Consider the following 16,112-nt stretch of genomic DNA (forward strand, 5'->3'; position numbering starts at 1 on the left):
GCTCCCCTACGCTCTGTAAAGGAGTATGGGACTCATCATCATGCTTTTCTCATTGCTTCTGCTGCAGAGTCCTGATCTGTTTATTTATTTTTTTTTTTTTTTCTCCATGGTGTATCAGTTCCATCCCTTTTGTATAAATCTCTCAATTGCTGTCTATACTATTTCTTTAAATTTAAGACACATCTGATCTACACTTTCATAGTTAGTTTGGAAGTCATGGAGACTGTCCCTTAGAAAGACATCAAGCAAATTTTTATCTCCTCTCTTAAAGAGATATATTTTGTATTTATTTTTTAGTGGATTTGGATGTTACAGTATTCCGTCTCACAATAACCACCTTGTGGTCACTAATCCCTTTGTCAGTCATGACACTCCCTATCTGCTGAGGAGGATTATTTGTTGCTAAGAGGACAGGTACATTTTCGCAACCATTTACACTTTGACTGGGCTCGTGAACTAATTGTTCAAAATAATTTTCAGAGAAACCATTTAGTATGATATTTTATGCCAAGCACAAACTTTAAACATGTATTTTCAGCACCATATTGAGGGTGATTCTAGTCACCACCAACTATAATTGAATGAGTTAGGTACATATTTCAAATGAGATTTAAGTTTTCTCTTGAACCATTCAGAAACTGTATCATGTAAGTCAGAGAGCTGTTGAAAGGAATGAGTGATTAATTTATTTCTGTTGTCAGGTACAACCTCTACCCATACTAACTCACAGGAACTATCTGCTTCAGTTTCACTACCACTGGTAACAGCAACAAACACATGACCACCAACTGCATTCAATCTGTCCTTTCTGAACACCGTTAGGTCCTTTGTAAAAATTTCAACTGAGCTAATATCCAGCTTTCAGTACCTATAACAGTATGAGCATTATTGGTTTCAATGGGGTGTTCAATAGTGATTTACACTTTATTTGTTGCCATCATTCATGGTGGGCCATCTGATGCATCTTTACCATTGCAGGTATGTAGTACATTTGTTTATCCATATATTTCAGGACAGTCACTAGAAGTTTAATCCCAGCACATTACATCCCATTTTCCCAACTGCTGTCTTTATGTTAGCTGACAACAGCTGACTGGTGGCAGTGTGTGGAGAGCATGCATTGCCATGAAAAACCTTGTACAACGGGGTGGGTGACTGGAAAAGTGGTGGCATATCTTGAAGAAAGTGACCAGTTCTGGATGGAAAGTGACTGTGTTAACACCAGTGAACATTTCAAGAGTGGAAAAGCTTATTCAGGAGAATAGGTGCATCACATTCATGGAACTGGAGGTGGCCACAGGACATGCCACAAGCATTCTACACCACATAGTGTCTGAACACCTTAAGCTTGGGTAAGTGTCTTCTAGGTGAGTTCCCAATACCCTGAATGCAACACAAACACGACAGCACAAGGATGAGTGCAGTGATCTCCTTCAACACCACAGCCAGGATCCAAAAGGGTCATTTTCCAAACTCGTTACTGGCTGTAAGACTTGGCTTGACTAACATGAGCCAGAGGCCAAAGCCCAATCAATGAAGTGAAAGCATAAAGGCAGCCCCCTGCTAAAGAAGTTCCATATAGCATCTTCAGTGGGAAAACACATGGCCATTCTTTTGGGAGAGGGATGAAAACCACCTCATTGAGTGGCTGGAACTGGGGACCACCATTAACAGCACAGTGTATGTGGAGACTCTTCAGAGGTTGCCCCATGCAATTCAAAAGAAAAAGCCAGGAAAATGAGCGAAAGGAGTGCTCTTGCAACACGACAGCACTTGTCCACATACGAGTCAGAAATCCCTGGCTGCCATCGCTGACTTTGGCTTCCAGGAACTGCAGCACCCATCGCATTCTACTGACTTGGCCTCTTCAGATTGCTATGTATTCAGGGCTGTGAAGAAACCTCTGCTGGACATCATTGCCCAGACGTCCATCAACTGCAAGCAGCAATCCTGTGGTGGGTGTGACAAACTCCAAAAGACTGGATCGATGGTTACGACATTGGTGGCGCAAGCGTGCAGCTTACTGGAGACAATATTGAGAAAGAGCATGTATCTGCTGAGGCCAAGAGGTTCTTAGTGAGTGTAAAAAAAGATAAAGTGTAAATCAGGATGGAACACCCCTCATATTAGTTCTTGGAGCTCTGATTCTTTCCCAAGACAGCTACAACAATTTTAATATTCAGTTGTATGCAGGAAGGGAGATAAGGTTTAACATCCTGTAAAGGAGAACAAGCTGAGGTTGTTGAAGGGTAGGAAAGGATGTTGGCTGTACTCTTGACAGGGAAGTCCCAGCATCTGCCTTAAGTGATTTAGGTAAATGATGGAAGTCATGAATACAAGTCCATTGTCTGTCTACTGCACCAGCACACTCAATAATTGTAGACTGTTAATAAGAATTGTCAAGCACAAAAGAAAATGTAAGTAGATTTCAGTTTAACAGCCTGAGGCAGAAACTTGCTTGGTTCCTGTTATTTTGTGGTTTTCAGGACACACGTTTTTGCACATTCACAGTGGAATTATTTTCCCAGACTACTTGCCAGTTTCAAACATACTATTTCATGCTGCGTGTAGGTAGTACCGAGCGAGGTGGCACAGTAATTAGCACACTGGACTCTCATTTAGGAAGACGATGGTTCAAAACTGCACCTAGCTATCCTGATTTAGATTTTCCGTGATTGCCCTATATCGCTTCAGGTAAATGCCGGGATCTTCCTTTGAAAGGGCACGGCTGACTTCCTTCCCCATCCTTCCCTAAACCGATGGGATCGATGGCCTCTCTATTTGATCCTCTCCCCCCTGAATCAACCAACCACCCATTTAGATAGCAGGTTGCACATTATACCCAAAAGTCGAGAAGTTACAGATTCATTATGGCAAATTTCAACTTGGCTTTACAGTTTCACAATGGAACAATGACCAAATAAGTGTACAACATTACATTCATTTCTTCATACACTGATGAACCGAAACGTTATTAACACTGCCCACTGAAAGATTGAATGCCTCGTGGTATGTTGGGCATATGATGCAGTAAGGAAAGTATGTGGAACAGAGATATGTCGAAGGTACAAGCCAAAAGTGGGGCAGATCTGATGACAAGAGTACAATGCTGGTTCAGGACAGAGTACAACGCTGGTTCAGGCACAAGTGTTTCAGACTACACCCTTTAGTGCTCATGCTGCAGATGGCACTCTGCAGCAGACGTTCACTTTGTATTCCCATGTTGACGTGACATCAGTTCCAATTGCAATGGGCATGGAATCATTGAGATTGGACCATGGATCAATGGAAACATGTTGCCTTGACAGATGAATCACGTATCTTGTTACACGAGGTCTTAATCACAGACGCAGTGTGGTGTGGTAGTAATATTCTATTGAGGGGAGGGGACATTCACCTGGGTTTCTGTGGGACCTGCAGTAGTAATTGAAGGCACCATGACAACTGTGAACATTATTGCCAACCTCCTGCGTCCCTAAATGTTTGATGCTTCCTTAATGGGGATGGCATCTTTTAGCAGGATAATGGTCTGTGTCACAGAGCCAGAATTGTTTACAGTAGTTTGAGAAGCATTATAGTGAATTGATATTGGTAGGTATAATGCATGTCAGGGGAAATAGTTTTGACGTATGTTCTCCCAAGGATGTCAACAATTCTGAGTGAATGTCATTTGCTCCAGTATCTCTGTTTTGACTTACATCATTAAGAGATCTGTCAAAATCTTCTCGCAGTATTCTATCTCCTCTTCCTTTTCTATAATAACATCAACCACAACCAAGTTAGCCTGATCTGAATTCGATGGAGCACATCAGGGACACTATCAGGTACCAACTCCACACCCACAAACCACTTTCCCATAATTTATTTGAATTGCGGACATGTGCATAGACATCTGGTGCCACATACCTCCAGAAAACTACCAAGGACTGTTTGAATCCATTTCACATAGACTCAGTGTTGTATCATGTTCCAAAGGTGGACCAAGTAGGTGGTCATAACTTATTGGCTAATCAGTGTAGCTAGGCACACTTTTAGTGGCAGTTATTCTGGTAATGTACTCATTATGTAGTTTTAGACCATATTGATTTTATACCTTTCCAAATGGTGCAATAGAGTTCATAAAAAAAATTAATCAGGATGAAGTTCTGGGGCATATTTCTTGCTTGCATACAGACAGCAAAATGTAGAACTTTTTACTGCAGCAGAAAGGACAGTAGATGTTTTAACTCACTAATGTTAGCAGTGATTATGGAAACAAAAAACAGCATATCTAACAATTGGAAGCAGCAGATGGTAAACTATTTGACTGCTATTACTGCTAAGCTATAAATATTAACTGGTCAAACATTCAGCTTGGTACAATTGCAGCATTTCTCATTTTACAATTACTAAATGCTATTGTTTTGATAATGCTCTTAAACTTGTTGCAGACAACATTTGTGAAGAGAGTATTTTTTTCTGAGTGACAGTAAATGTAGATATAATATTTAGCTTATTATGTGAGTAGGCCAAATAGACACTGCAATAGATTACACTCTCTGTGTTTTAAATTATTTTCAGTGGGCTAACCAAAATTAAGTTCTTCCAAGTTTTAAAACTTTAAGTGAGCTAGGAATTTTATTGCAGTAGTTATTTGAATTTAAAAGTGTAACTGTCAGTAACTTTTTCAGTGTCATCCATAGTTAACCTTATTTTGGACATTGTGATTAATTTGTTTCTTATCATGCAGTCAGGCATGCTGTTTAATAGAGCTAAGTGAGGCTATTTTATGTTGTGAATTGCCTTTCCTGCTTTTGCAAGGCAACCAAAGTTGGTTTGTTGATGTCAAAAACTAGTTGTGTAGTAGCACATAAATGATGTATACAAGTCTTGGAGAGGATGAAAGAATTGGCCAACCACCTGCGTAACATGGGTTTATTAGAACCATTGACCCAGGTTTTCATAATTATAAAATTATTTTCTTCAGAAGGAGACAGTAACAACTACAAATTTGTAATGATGACAAATTACACATTGGTTACAAAAGGATAAAGCAAAACAAAAACAACAGATGCAGGTTAAACTACTAGAATCCAAGTGTACACACTTACTTGTTACATGTGTGTTGAAAATCTACATTAGAATAAAGTTATTTGGCACTTGTCAAGTCAAAGTTCACCTCAAAAACCATAAGGTAACAAGCCATTGTCATCAGGTAAAAACAGTGTGTACATCATGTATAAAACTTGTGAACTGGCTGACACACTGGGCACTAAAGTTAAGGTAACTTATGTGTATACGGCACTATGTGTGTATCAGTCAAGCAATGTGCATATCTGCATATGAATAAATATGCTGAGTAGCATATGTCTAATAACTGACAAAAATAGTGTGTGGCTAACAAATATCTTAAGCCTCCATTTAACAGTGCAACCTAGAACATGAAATATTTTATATATTATAGACTGCTAATAAAATTATTTACAAAGCCGTGTCTTAAAATTCATTATAAAAGAGAATTCTATAAAAACATAACTTTCTTAGAACAATTGCAGGCACAATGGATCTAGGGACAAAGACTGTTGCTTCAGATAGATGAAATGTAGTAACTAAAAGATTTATTTAGGTTCTAAATAAAAACTCTGACACATCACATCTTAAAATAGTTATGAATGTTGGACGCCTTTCATTATGATGTGACAATTCAGCAGTACTCTAAATATACAGATATACAGTACAGTATAAGCGAGGTGAAGAAGTCTGTATGAGGAAACTGACATCAACACAGTACATGCAGGCAGTAAACAGTTATTAAGTGGCCATGAGTAAGGGCTTGAAGCCAAAAAGGTAATTCTTATTACTAATAAGGTGAAATCACCAGCAGTGCAATCAACTTTTTGAAACCATCTATATGGTGATGTAGGTTAAGATCAGACACTGCAGCCATTCTCCCTGGTGGGTCCTCATTTGCAAGTAAGTTGGGGGGGGGGGGGGGGAGGGGGGGGGGGCGTACATCAGTATTCTGTAGTTTAGTTGTGTGTATAGAATAAAATCTTCACATGCAAGAGGTTGTGTTTACTGATCTCATCAGGTCCATGAATTTTTTTATTTTTAAATCTATTGAAATGACTTATCATTTTTATTCAATTAATTGGTTTAAATGTAATTTTTTTAATTCCATTTCTTCGTCACATAATTTTTGTAATAATATCAACGTCTTCAATTGCTCTCATTTTCCTTCTTGTCATTCTTTCTTCACTTGAAATCTTTGTTCATGTGTTTTAATTAATTTTATGTATTAATTACAGATTAATTTCTTTTGTTTTATCACCCTGTTCTTTTGTCCACATTATTGCATTCATTATATTTGTTTCTCATTTTGCTTGAATTTCATTTTACTTATTAACCAGTCTTTCATTTAAATTTTTATCTGCATTATTTTGTCTATAGTGCAATAGGTATTTAGGTTATAATATAAGTGTTTGTATGACGATTATAGTGCAAAACAAATTGCAACATTTGGAAACAAAAATACATTTTTCACACCATTGCATAAATAGATTATTTAGTCTTGTTTTTTAACTGGTAGATCAGAATTTTCAAATAATTTCATATTATAGTTGGTAAATACAATTAAATTCATATTCGCAAAAATTCTGATTGGAAAAGGAATATAAAGAAACAATGAAACAGTTGAAAAAGTTCATACGATGATTAGAATAATGTGAAAAAGGAATAGAAGTAAAAAATTACATTTAAACAAATTAATTGAATAAAAATAATGAAGTAATTTCGATGAAGATTTAAAAATTAAAAAAAAAAAAAAAGAGATTTGTGCATCTGATGAGATTTGATCCCACGACCTCATGCATGTGAAGCTATTATACCACACAAGGATGCTATAAAATGTTACTTTTCTAATGCTGTTGACTACCATGCAAAATTTGGAATGTTTTTTCGACAGTTACTCTCAAACAAGAAACCACTAGGGTGAATGGCTGCAATGTGTGGTACCTGGGATCTTAACCTACATCAGTTTCAAAAAGTAAATCACACCACTATGGACCTCTCCTTATAAGCTGCAGCTGTTCATTCATGATAAAAACCACCTGTATTAGCTAAATGTTTAAAAATCTCAAGCTCCTCCAATAAATCTTACAACCTTTTCCTTCTTTATGTAAAATTACCATTTCTTCAAGCTTTCTCTGGGAGTGTTCAGAATTTAACAATTGATTTGCGTGCATGGAATTATATACACTCCTGGAAATGAAAAAAAGAACACATTGACACCGGTGTGTCAGACCCACCATACTTGCTCCGGACACTGCGAGAGGGCTGTACAAGCAATGATCACACGCACGGCACAGCGGACACACCAGGAACCGCGGTGTTGGCCGTCGAATGGCGCTAGCTGCGCAGCATTTGTGCACCGCCGCCGTCAGTGTCAGCCAGTTTGCCGTGGCATACGGAGCTCCATCGCAGTCTTTAACACTGGTAGCAAGCCGCGACAGCGTGGACGTGAACCGTATGTGCAGTTGACGGACTTTGAGCGAGGGCGTATAGTGGGCCTGCGGGAGGCCGGGTGGACGTACCGCCGAATTGCTCAACACGTGGGGCGTGAGGTCTCCACAGTACATCGATGTTGTCGCCAGTGGTCGGCGGAAGGTGCACGTGCCCGTCGACCTGGGACCGGACCGCAGCGACGCACGGATGCACGCCAAGACCGTAGGATCCTACGCAGTGCCGTAGGGGACCGCACCGCCACTTCCCAGCGAATTAGGGACACTGTTGCTCCTGGGGTATCGGCGAGGACCATTCGCAACCGTCTCCATGAAGCTGGGCTACGGTCCCGCACACCGTTAGGCCGTCTTCCGCTCACGCCCCAAAATCGTGCAGCCCGCCTCCAGTGGTGTCGCGACAGGCGTGAATGGAGGGACGAATGGAGACGTGTCGTCTTCAGCGATGAGAGTCGCTTCTGCCTTGGTGCCAATGATGGTCGTATGCGTGTTTGGCGCCGTGCAGGTGAGCGCCACAATCAGGACTGCATACGACCGAGGCACACAGGGCCAACACCTGGCATCATGGTGTGGGGAGCGATCTCCTACACTGGCCGTACACCACTGGTGATCGTCGAGGGGACACTGAATAGTGCACGGTACATCCAAACCGTCATCGAACCCATCGTTCTACCATTCCTAGACCGGCAAGGGAACTTGCTGTTCCAACAGGACAATGCACGTCCGCATGTATCCCGTGCCACCCAACGTGCTCTAGAAGGTGTAAGTCAACTACCCTGGCCAGCAAGATCTCCGGATCTGTCCCCCATTGAGCATGTTTGGGACTGGATGAACCGTCGTCTCACGCGGTCTGCACGTCCAGCACGAACGCTGGTCCAACTCAGGCGCCAGGTGGAAATGGCATGGCAAGCCGTTCCACAGGACTACATCCAGCATCTCTACGATCGTCTCCATGGGAGAATAGCAGCTTGCATTGCTGCGAAAGGTGGATATACACTGTACTAGTGCCGACATTGTGCATGCTCTGTTGCCTGTGTCTATGTGCCTGTGGTTCTGTCAGTGTAATCGTGTGATGTATCTGACCCCAGGAATGTGTCAATAAAGTTTCCCCTTCCTGGGACAATGAATTCACGGTGTTCTTATTTCACTTTCCAGGAGTGTATGTTATCTCCCTTGCCCAGCAAGTGCTCTTAATGCTTAACTTTGACTGCCCTTCCCGATTTTCCTATATATCATCTCAGGCAGATGTCATACATTTTGCAAACACCTGAGTTGGTAAACAGATCTTTTACCCCCAAGCGTCTGCACTAAATTTTTCTTTAAACTATTATTGGTGGAGAATGAGACCTTACAGCCATATTTTTTTAGTGAAGAGGGGGCTAATCCTGTACAGCATGTTACCCAGAAAAGGTACAGAAATTAACTTTTTGCTTTTCCCTTTTTTTCTTCCTTTTATTATTAAGCATTGAAATTTTTTTAGCCATTTTATTACAGAGGACCTGGTCGACTACAGCTGGATCACATATGTTATTACTCACAATTATATTGATCAGGTTGATTTCTTTCTGTTGACATTCAGCAGATAATGGCGTAATCAAAGTGTGATTTAGTGCTCAGTGGAAGATACTTGATGAGCATGTGGGTGAAAAAGAGTCTGCTGAAATAATGTCTGAGTAAGTCAGTTTAGGAAAAATGTTAGTTTATTTTCCTTTTTTTTTTTATTCTGTCTGTACAATTTCAAATGCAGAAAATTTAACTCCCTGTTCTTGTTTTGCAGTTCTTTTGCAAACTTAATTTTCTCACAAAAATTATTGAACGTATAAAACAACTGACCTAAACAGCGCCACCAAATGTGAAAATCAACTCGTCAAACTAACAGGTGTAAAATCGTATCTTATTACCCAGCTCAGAATTAAGTCTGATCTTTCATCTAGGAAGGTAACAAAATAATGGATAATAATCAAAATAGTTGTGAAATGATCATTTGTGTACTGCAACTGCTGTATTCTTTCAGTTAAGGAAGACAACCTACAGTGTACAAGGTGGTGTGTAACTATTTATGTATACAATTTAGCATATGTAGATGGTGAAATATGGAAAAGTTTTATGACTTTCAACATAAGCACATTATTGATGTGTTGCTGGTTGAAGGAAATATAGCTAAGTTCACTTACGAATTAAGTGTATTGAGTGTACAGTGTCCAAGGTGAAGAAACAATACACAATTCACAGCAAACCTCTCAAATCTATTAGTGCATACGATCACTATCCAATGTAAGCTATGCAAAGTGAGGTTTTGCAACTAGCTTTCCTAAAAAGTTATCAAGAAAATCCATTTAAGAAGTAAGTAATGGATAACTGAGGAAATTAAAATCTCATGAAAGAAGAAAAGGGAAATTTAGATAAAGGCTAGAATAAATCCAGGTCTGATGTTACGTCATACTACAAAAACATTGTAGTATTTTTTAAGAAAGTTATTAAAGTGTTCTGAAGCCTGCACATCTGAACAAAAATAATGCATATAATAAGATTAAAACTAAAGGGGAGACAGGACAGCCAGAGTACAAGCTATCATAAAAAGAAAACTAAATGACAATGCTGTGTAACAATTCACAATTACTTTTAACAACCACTTCCTAAACAATGCAACAAAAATCCAATTAACGGTTAAGTTGAAGAATCAGTAGAATATATTAAAATACCATTCCACAAAACCTTAAGCAACTAGAAGTAGCACCAACATCCTTCACTGAAATTAATAGAATTGTACAAATTCTAACACACACACACACACACACACACACACACACACACACACACAGAAGCCTCATATGTTGTTGGAATTTCAAAAAGAATTCAGAAAAATTGCTCTGATTAGTGAGAAATGTCATCAGTAATATATGTAATGCATCAGTGCCACAGCAAGTTTTTCCTACATGTAACATGTTGACATGCCATGCAGCCACCAGCAACCACAGCAGAACTATATGCCTAATACCATGTGCCTGGTCTAGCCTGGTGGTGAAATATCCATCACTAAGTATGTATTAGTCAGTGTGTTAAGTAGAAACAACTTATGCAGTACATCACAATTTGGATTCCAGAATAGTTACCCGATGGAGAATGCTGTTTAAAAATTCGCTCGCCAAATATTAAAAACCTTAAATAATAAAATATCGCTGTTTTTTGTGATTTTTCCAAGATGTTTGTTTGTGTAGATCATGTTACTCTCCTACAGCTTGAATCATACTTAACAAACAGAATGCAAAAAGGTGTACTGAATAATTCAAACAATGTTGGAACATTCAAAAAGCAGAATTGGTACTTTTTACAGAGAGAAAGCAACAGAAGAGATTGTTAATTATGTTTTTTCAGAGAAGTATTAAGTGGTTCTCTGAAAATAGACTCTCCCTTAATTTTGAGAAAACACATTATATTCAGTTCTGTACGGGAGCATCAGACCAACAATTGATGTAGCACATGAGCAGGTTGTGACGTTCCCCTGCTTTATCGTCCTCTGTTGATAGTCCTCTGTGTCGATGCACTGCATTTTTATACTGGCTGAAAAAATGAGATTGGGGGGGGAGGAGGAAGGGGGTGGAAGTTCAACCCTGACTACTATAAATGAAGGGCTTATTTCAGTGTCCATTACCTCCACTTTTATGCCTATAATGCTTCTGAAATTAATGATCCAAACAAACAGAAAGAAAGGTTCATCTCTAGCAAGAAGCCATATACTTGAACATTTCTGGTATCTCAACTGCAGGTTTTTCAGTGCTCATTTAACTTTAGGACTGTCTCTCAAAATGGGCTTGTACCACTATTGAAATAATCCCTTCAAATGATGTAGCTGACAGTCGCACAGTTGTGTATCACAGTTCTTTACTCTCACTATTCACAAGCCCCCAATATAACAGACATATGACCAGTTAACTATGGACAAATTTAGATAAGCCTCATTAATGGCGTCCAGGCAAACATCAGCATACTGCTAAAATAGTTTGCTGTTGAACATCTGTCAGCAGTAAAAAACCTAACCACACAGTTCAGTTTTTTTTTTTTTTTTTTTCAGGATAATACTGACACTGTAATTTAACACACGGCCTGTTGGTGTTGCACTAATTCCACTATACAGTTGACGCATTGTTATTACTCTAAATTGATACAGGCTTCCCATCCAAAAAATTGACTTTGGACTGACCAAAAATCGGGCCTTTATATATCCAAACAATAATAGGTACTGAATATATAGGAAAAAATACTTCTTTTAAACAGTTACTTCTACCACAAAGTTTAGGCCAAATTATTTGTTTAAATAATGAATTTAACAGATATAGTTATGCAAACAATGCTTTTGACAAATCTGGTAATTATTTTTGAAATTAAATAAGGGTTGGCTTTGCTAACATGTTTTCAAATAGAGCCAAATAAATACTTAAAGAATCCTAGTACTACTTCTTCCAAATGTTTATAATTAGTACAGAATTTATATTTGTTTGTATGTCAACAATAGAATCTAAGTTGTGACACAGTTACTGATTTCACCCTATAACAAAATACACTCCTGGAAATGGAAAAAAGAACACATTGACACCGGTGTGTCAGACCCACCATACTTGCTCTGGACACTGCGAGAGGGCTGTACAGGCAATGATCACACGCACGGCACAGCGGACACACCAGGAACCACGGTGTTGGCCGTCGAATGGCGCTAGCTGCGCAGCATTTGTGCACCGCCGCCGTCAGTGTCAGCCAGTTTGCCGTGGCATACGGAGCTCCATCGCAGCGACAGCGACAGCGTGGACGTGAACCGTATGTGCAGTTGACGGACTTTGAGCGAGGGCGTATAGTGGGCTTGCGGGAGGCCGGGTGGACGTACCGCCGAATTGCTCAACACGTGGGGCGTGAGGTCTCCACAGTACATCGATGTTGTCGCCAGTGGTCGGCGGAAGGTGCACGTGCCCATCGACCTGGGACCGGACCACAGCGACGCACGGATGCACGCCAAGACCGTAGGATCCTACGCAGTGCCATACGGGACCGCACCGCCACTTCCCAGCAAATTAGGGACACTGTTGCTCCTGGGGTATCGGCGAGGACCATTCGCAACCGTCTCCATGAAGCTGGGCTACGGTCCCGCACACCGTTAGGCCGTCTTCCGCTCACGCCCCAAAATCGTGCAGCCCGCCTCCAGTGGTGTCGCGACAGGCGTGAATGGAGGGACGAATGGAGACGTGTCGTCTTCAGCGATGAGAGTCGCTTCTGCCTTGGTGCCAATGATGGTCGTATGCGTTTTTGGCGCCGTGCAGGTGAGCGCCACAATCAGGACTGCATACGACCGAGGCACACAGGGCAAGCACCCGGCATCATGGTGTGGGGAGCGATCTCCTACACTGGCCGTACACCACTGGTGATCGTCGAGGGGACACTGAATAGTGAACGGTACATCCAAATCGTATCGAACCCATTGTTCTACCATTCCTAGACCGGCAAGGGAACTTGCTGTTCCAACAGGACAATGCACGTCCGCATGTATCCCGTGCCACCCAACGTGCTCTAGAAGGTGTAAGTCAACTACCCTGGCCAGCAAGAGCTCCGGATCTGTCCCCCATTGAGCATTTTTGGGACTGGATGAAGCGTCGTCTCACGCGGTCTGCACGTCCAGCACGAACGCTGGTCCAACTGAGGCGCCAGGTGGAAATGGCATGGCAAGCCGTTCCACAGGACTACATCCAGCATCTCTACGATCGTCTCCATGGGAGAATAGCAGCCTGCATTGCTGCGAAAGGTGGATATACACTGTACTAGTGCCGACATTGTGCATGCTCTGTTGCCTGTGTCTATGTGCCTGTGGTTCTGTCAGTGTGATCATGTGATGTATCTGACCCCAGGAATGTGTCAATAAAGTTTCCCCTTCCTGGGACAATGAATTCACGGTGTTCTTATTTCAATTTCCAGGAGTGTATATTAACTACAAATCATCAAAATAAATTAGCAAATTGATGACATACACAAAACTAAGCACAGAATTAGATCTGGTGCTATATTCTTTAAGAGTGAGGGCCAACCTTTCTCTTTTATGAAAATGCAGATTATACTCATGAATGTTAATGGTAATTAGTCAAAAATTAAGTTGAGGAGGCAGATGGCATAACAAGAGAGGAAGAAAAGAGGTCCCAGCTTTCTTTGTCACAATGTGTTCAGTAAATAGGATAAAATGCTCCAAATTTTTGGGTGTATGTATCGATATGCTCTTCATACATTTCCACTTAATAATGTCTTATGGAATAATGTTCTCGGGTAACTCATCACTTAGAAAGTAATAATTGCACAAAAGCGAGGTGTGTGTGTGTGTGTGTGTGTGTGTGTGTGTGTGTGTGTGACACACACACACACACACACACACACACACACGTGTGCACACACACAAAATTTGTCATAAATAATCCATCGGTTTTTGTATAAAAATCATACTGTATTTACAAGTATTCGAGCTAACAAGATGATGCATCTACTTAACTTTGAAAAATGTAGGTCAAAAGTTATTTTAGCCTTATACCTTCATGGGTGGGGCTACTAGCAATCAGAAGAAAAAGTCATTTGATTTCCTTGTTGGAGTCCATACCCTCCACCAATCACTCCTAACATAACAACAAGTACGTGTCTTCAAACCAGTCTGCCGATAACATTCTGCTTAATGATACCAGTCTTTTCATCAGAATTCTAAATTGAATACATGCTGTACAGCACTGATGGCCTAATGTGAATGTTTCACTTTCTTTGATGATTTAGCCATAAATTTAGTGATGTAATCAGTGACACATTCTTCAGTGTTTCAGTCTTCACATTTTAGTATATATATATATATATATATACAATTATTTTTTTATAATAGAGGGAAACATTCCTCGTGGGAAAAATATATCTATGGCCTTTACAAATGTCTGCTTGTGTCTGTGTATGTACGGATGGATGTGTGTGTGTGTGTGTGTGTGTGTGTGTGTGTGTGTGTGTGTGTGTGTGTGTGTGTGTGTGTATATATATACCCCTTTTTTCCCCCCTAAGGTAAGTCTTTCCGCTCCCGGGATTGGAATGACTCCTTACCCTCTCCCTTAAAACCCACATCCTTTCGTCTTTCCCTCTCCTTCCCTCTTTCCTGATGAGGCAACAGTTTGTTGTGAAAGCTTGAGTTTCATGTGTTTGTTTGTGTGTCTATCGACCTGCCAGCACTTTCGTTCGGTAAGTCACATCAATTATTTTTTTAATGTAACAAATATATAGAGACCAAAAATTGTGTGTGTACAGCAAAATAAAACCTCCAGAACACCATTCCTAATTCCAAGAACTTTCTGGTGACATTCCCTTGAGCTCGAAGACTTCTTAAGTAATAGAAATCAGTACATTGTCTTCAATGACGAGCGTCAGGAGACATGGGCACTGTCAGAAGTGCCCTAGAGAAATGTGATATGACCATTCTGATTCACTATATACATAAATGATATGACTGATACGGTGAGCAGCAATCTGTGACTATTCACTGATGATGCTGTAGTACGTGGGAAAGTATCATCATTGAGTGTCTGTAAATGGTTACAGGATGACTTGGACAGAATTTCTATTTGGCTTGATGAATTGCAGAAAAATGTATGCTATTGCAAATGAGTAGAAGAAACAGTGTTAGTGATGTGCTGCTTGACACAGACGGGTCAATGAAATATCTAGGTGTAACATTGGAAAGCGACAGGAAATGGAACGGCGGCTAAGGATGCTATGGGATCCCCTCCAGGTCTGACATCAAAACAATTTAGAGACGTGCCACTGGTTTTGTTACCAATAGGTTTGATCAACACATGAATGTTAGAGAGATGCTTTGTGGATTCAAATGGGAATCCCTGTTTGGTAAGGTGGGTAGATGCCATTGTTTTCGTGAAACACTGTTGAGAATATTTAGGAAACCCACATTTGCTGCTGACTGCAGAACAATTCTACTACTGGCGACATACATTTGGCCAAAGGGCCATGAAGATAAAAATTAGGGCTCATATGGAGGCACACAGTCATTTTTCCCTCACTCTATTTGCAAGTAGAACAGGAAAGAAAATGACAGTATATATGTAGATCTAACATGTATATTTAAAAAGCAAGCATCAGTGTCCTTGAGTACTTTATAGTATTTATATAAAATTGAAAATTGTTCCAGTGTCCAGCCTGCCATGCTGTTTTCCATGGAGGATGCCTTAACGCATCGAAGCCTTGTCCAAAGTGCGAACGTCGTCAGAAGAGGGAAGTGCTTCCACTTCTTGAAGCTTCAGATTTATGATTGTCATGGCAATCTTACGTCAGCATTTTTCTCATTTGTTTTTCAATGATGTGCTTGAACTATATGCATGATAAGAAATGTCTGCAACTATATGCATGATAAGAAATATCTGGTACTGCTTATGTAACTCCATTGTGCCTGTGGAACATGTTAACACAACATTGTATTACAAAATTTGAAATTAAGTGTGACACCAAAAATCAATTTGCAATATGTAATAAAACAGTAATATCACAACCTTACCTGCCCTGCCCGCAGCACTAAATGTCACGGAGAGAGGGTGAAAAGTTTTTTAT

General features: G+C 40.3%; 1 protein-coding gene across 1 annotated transcript in view; it reads left to right on the forward strand.

Annotated features, from left to right (window-relative positions):
• LOC124555716 (run domain Beclin-1-interacting and cysteine-rich domain-containing protein) overlaps positions 1–16,058 on the forward strand; it is a 170,947-nt gene extending 154,889 nt beyond the window's left edge. The window contains exon 8 of the mRNA XM_047129723.1: positions 15,697–16,058. Within this exon, the coding sequence (XP_046985679.1) occupies positions 15,697–15,816 (120 nt within the window). The 3' untranslated portion in view covers positions 15,817–16,058. The remainder of the gene's footprint in view (positions 1–15,696) is intronic.
• The last annotated feature ends 54 nt before the right edge of the window (positions 16,059–16,112 follow it).

This window comes from Schistocerca americana, chromosome X (assembly GCF_021461395.2).
Source record: "Schistocerca americana isolate TAMUIC-IGC-003095 chromosome X, iqSchAmer2.1, whole genome shotgun sequence".
Classification (NCBI taxonomy): domain Eukaryota; kingdom Metazoa; phylum Arthropoda; class Insecta; order Orthoptera; family Acrididae; genus Schistocerca; species Schistocerca americana.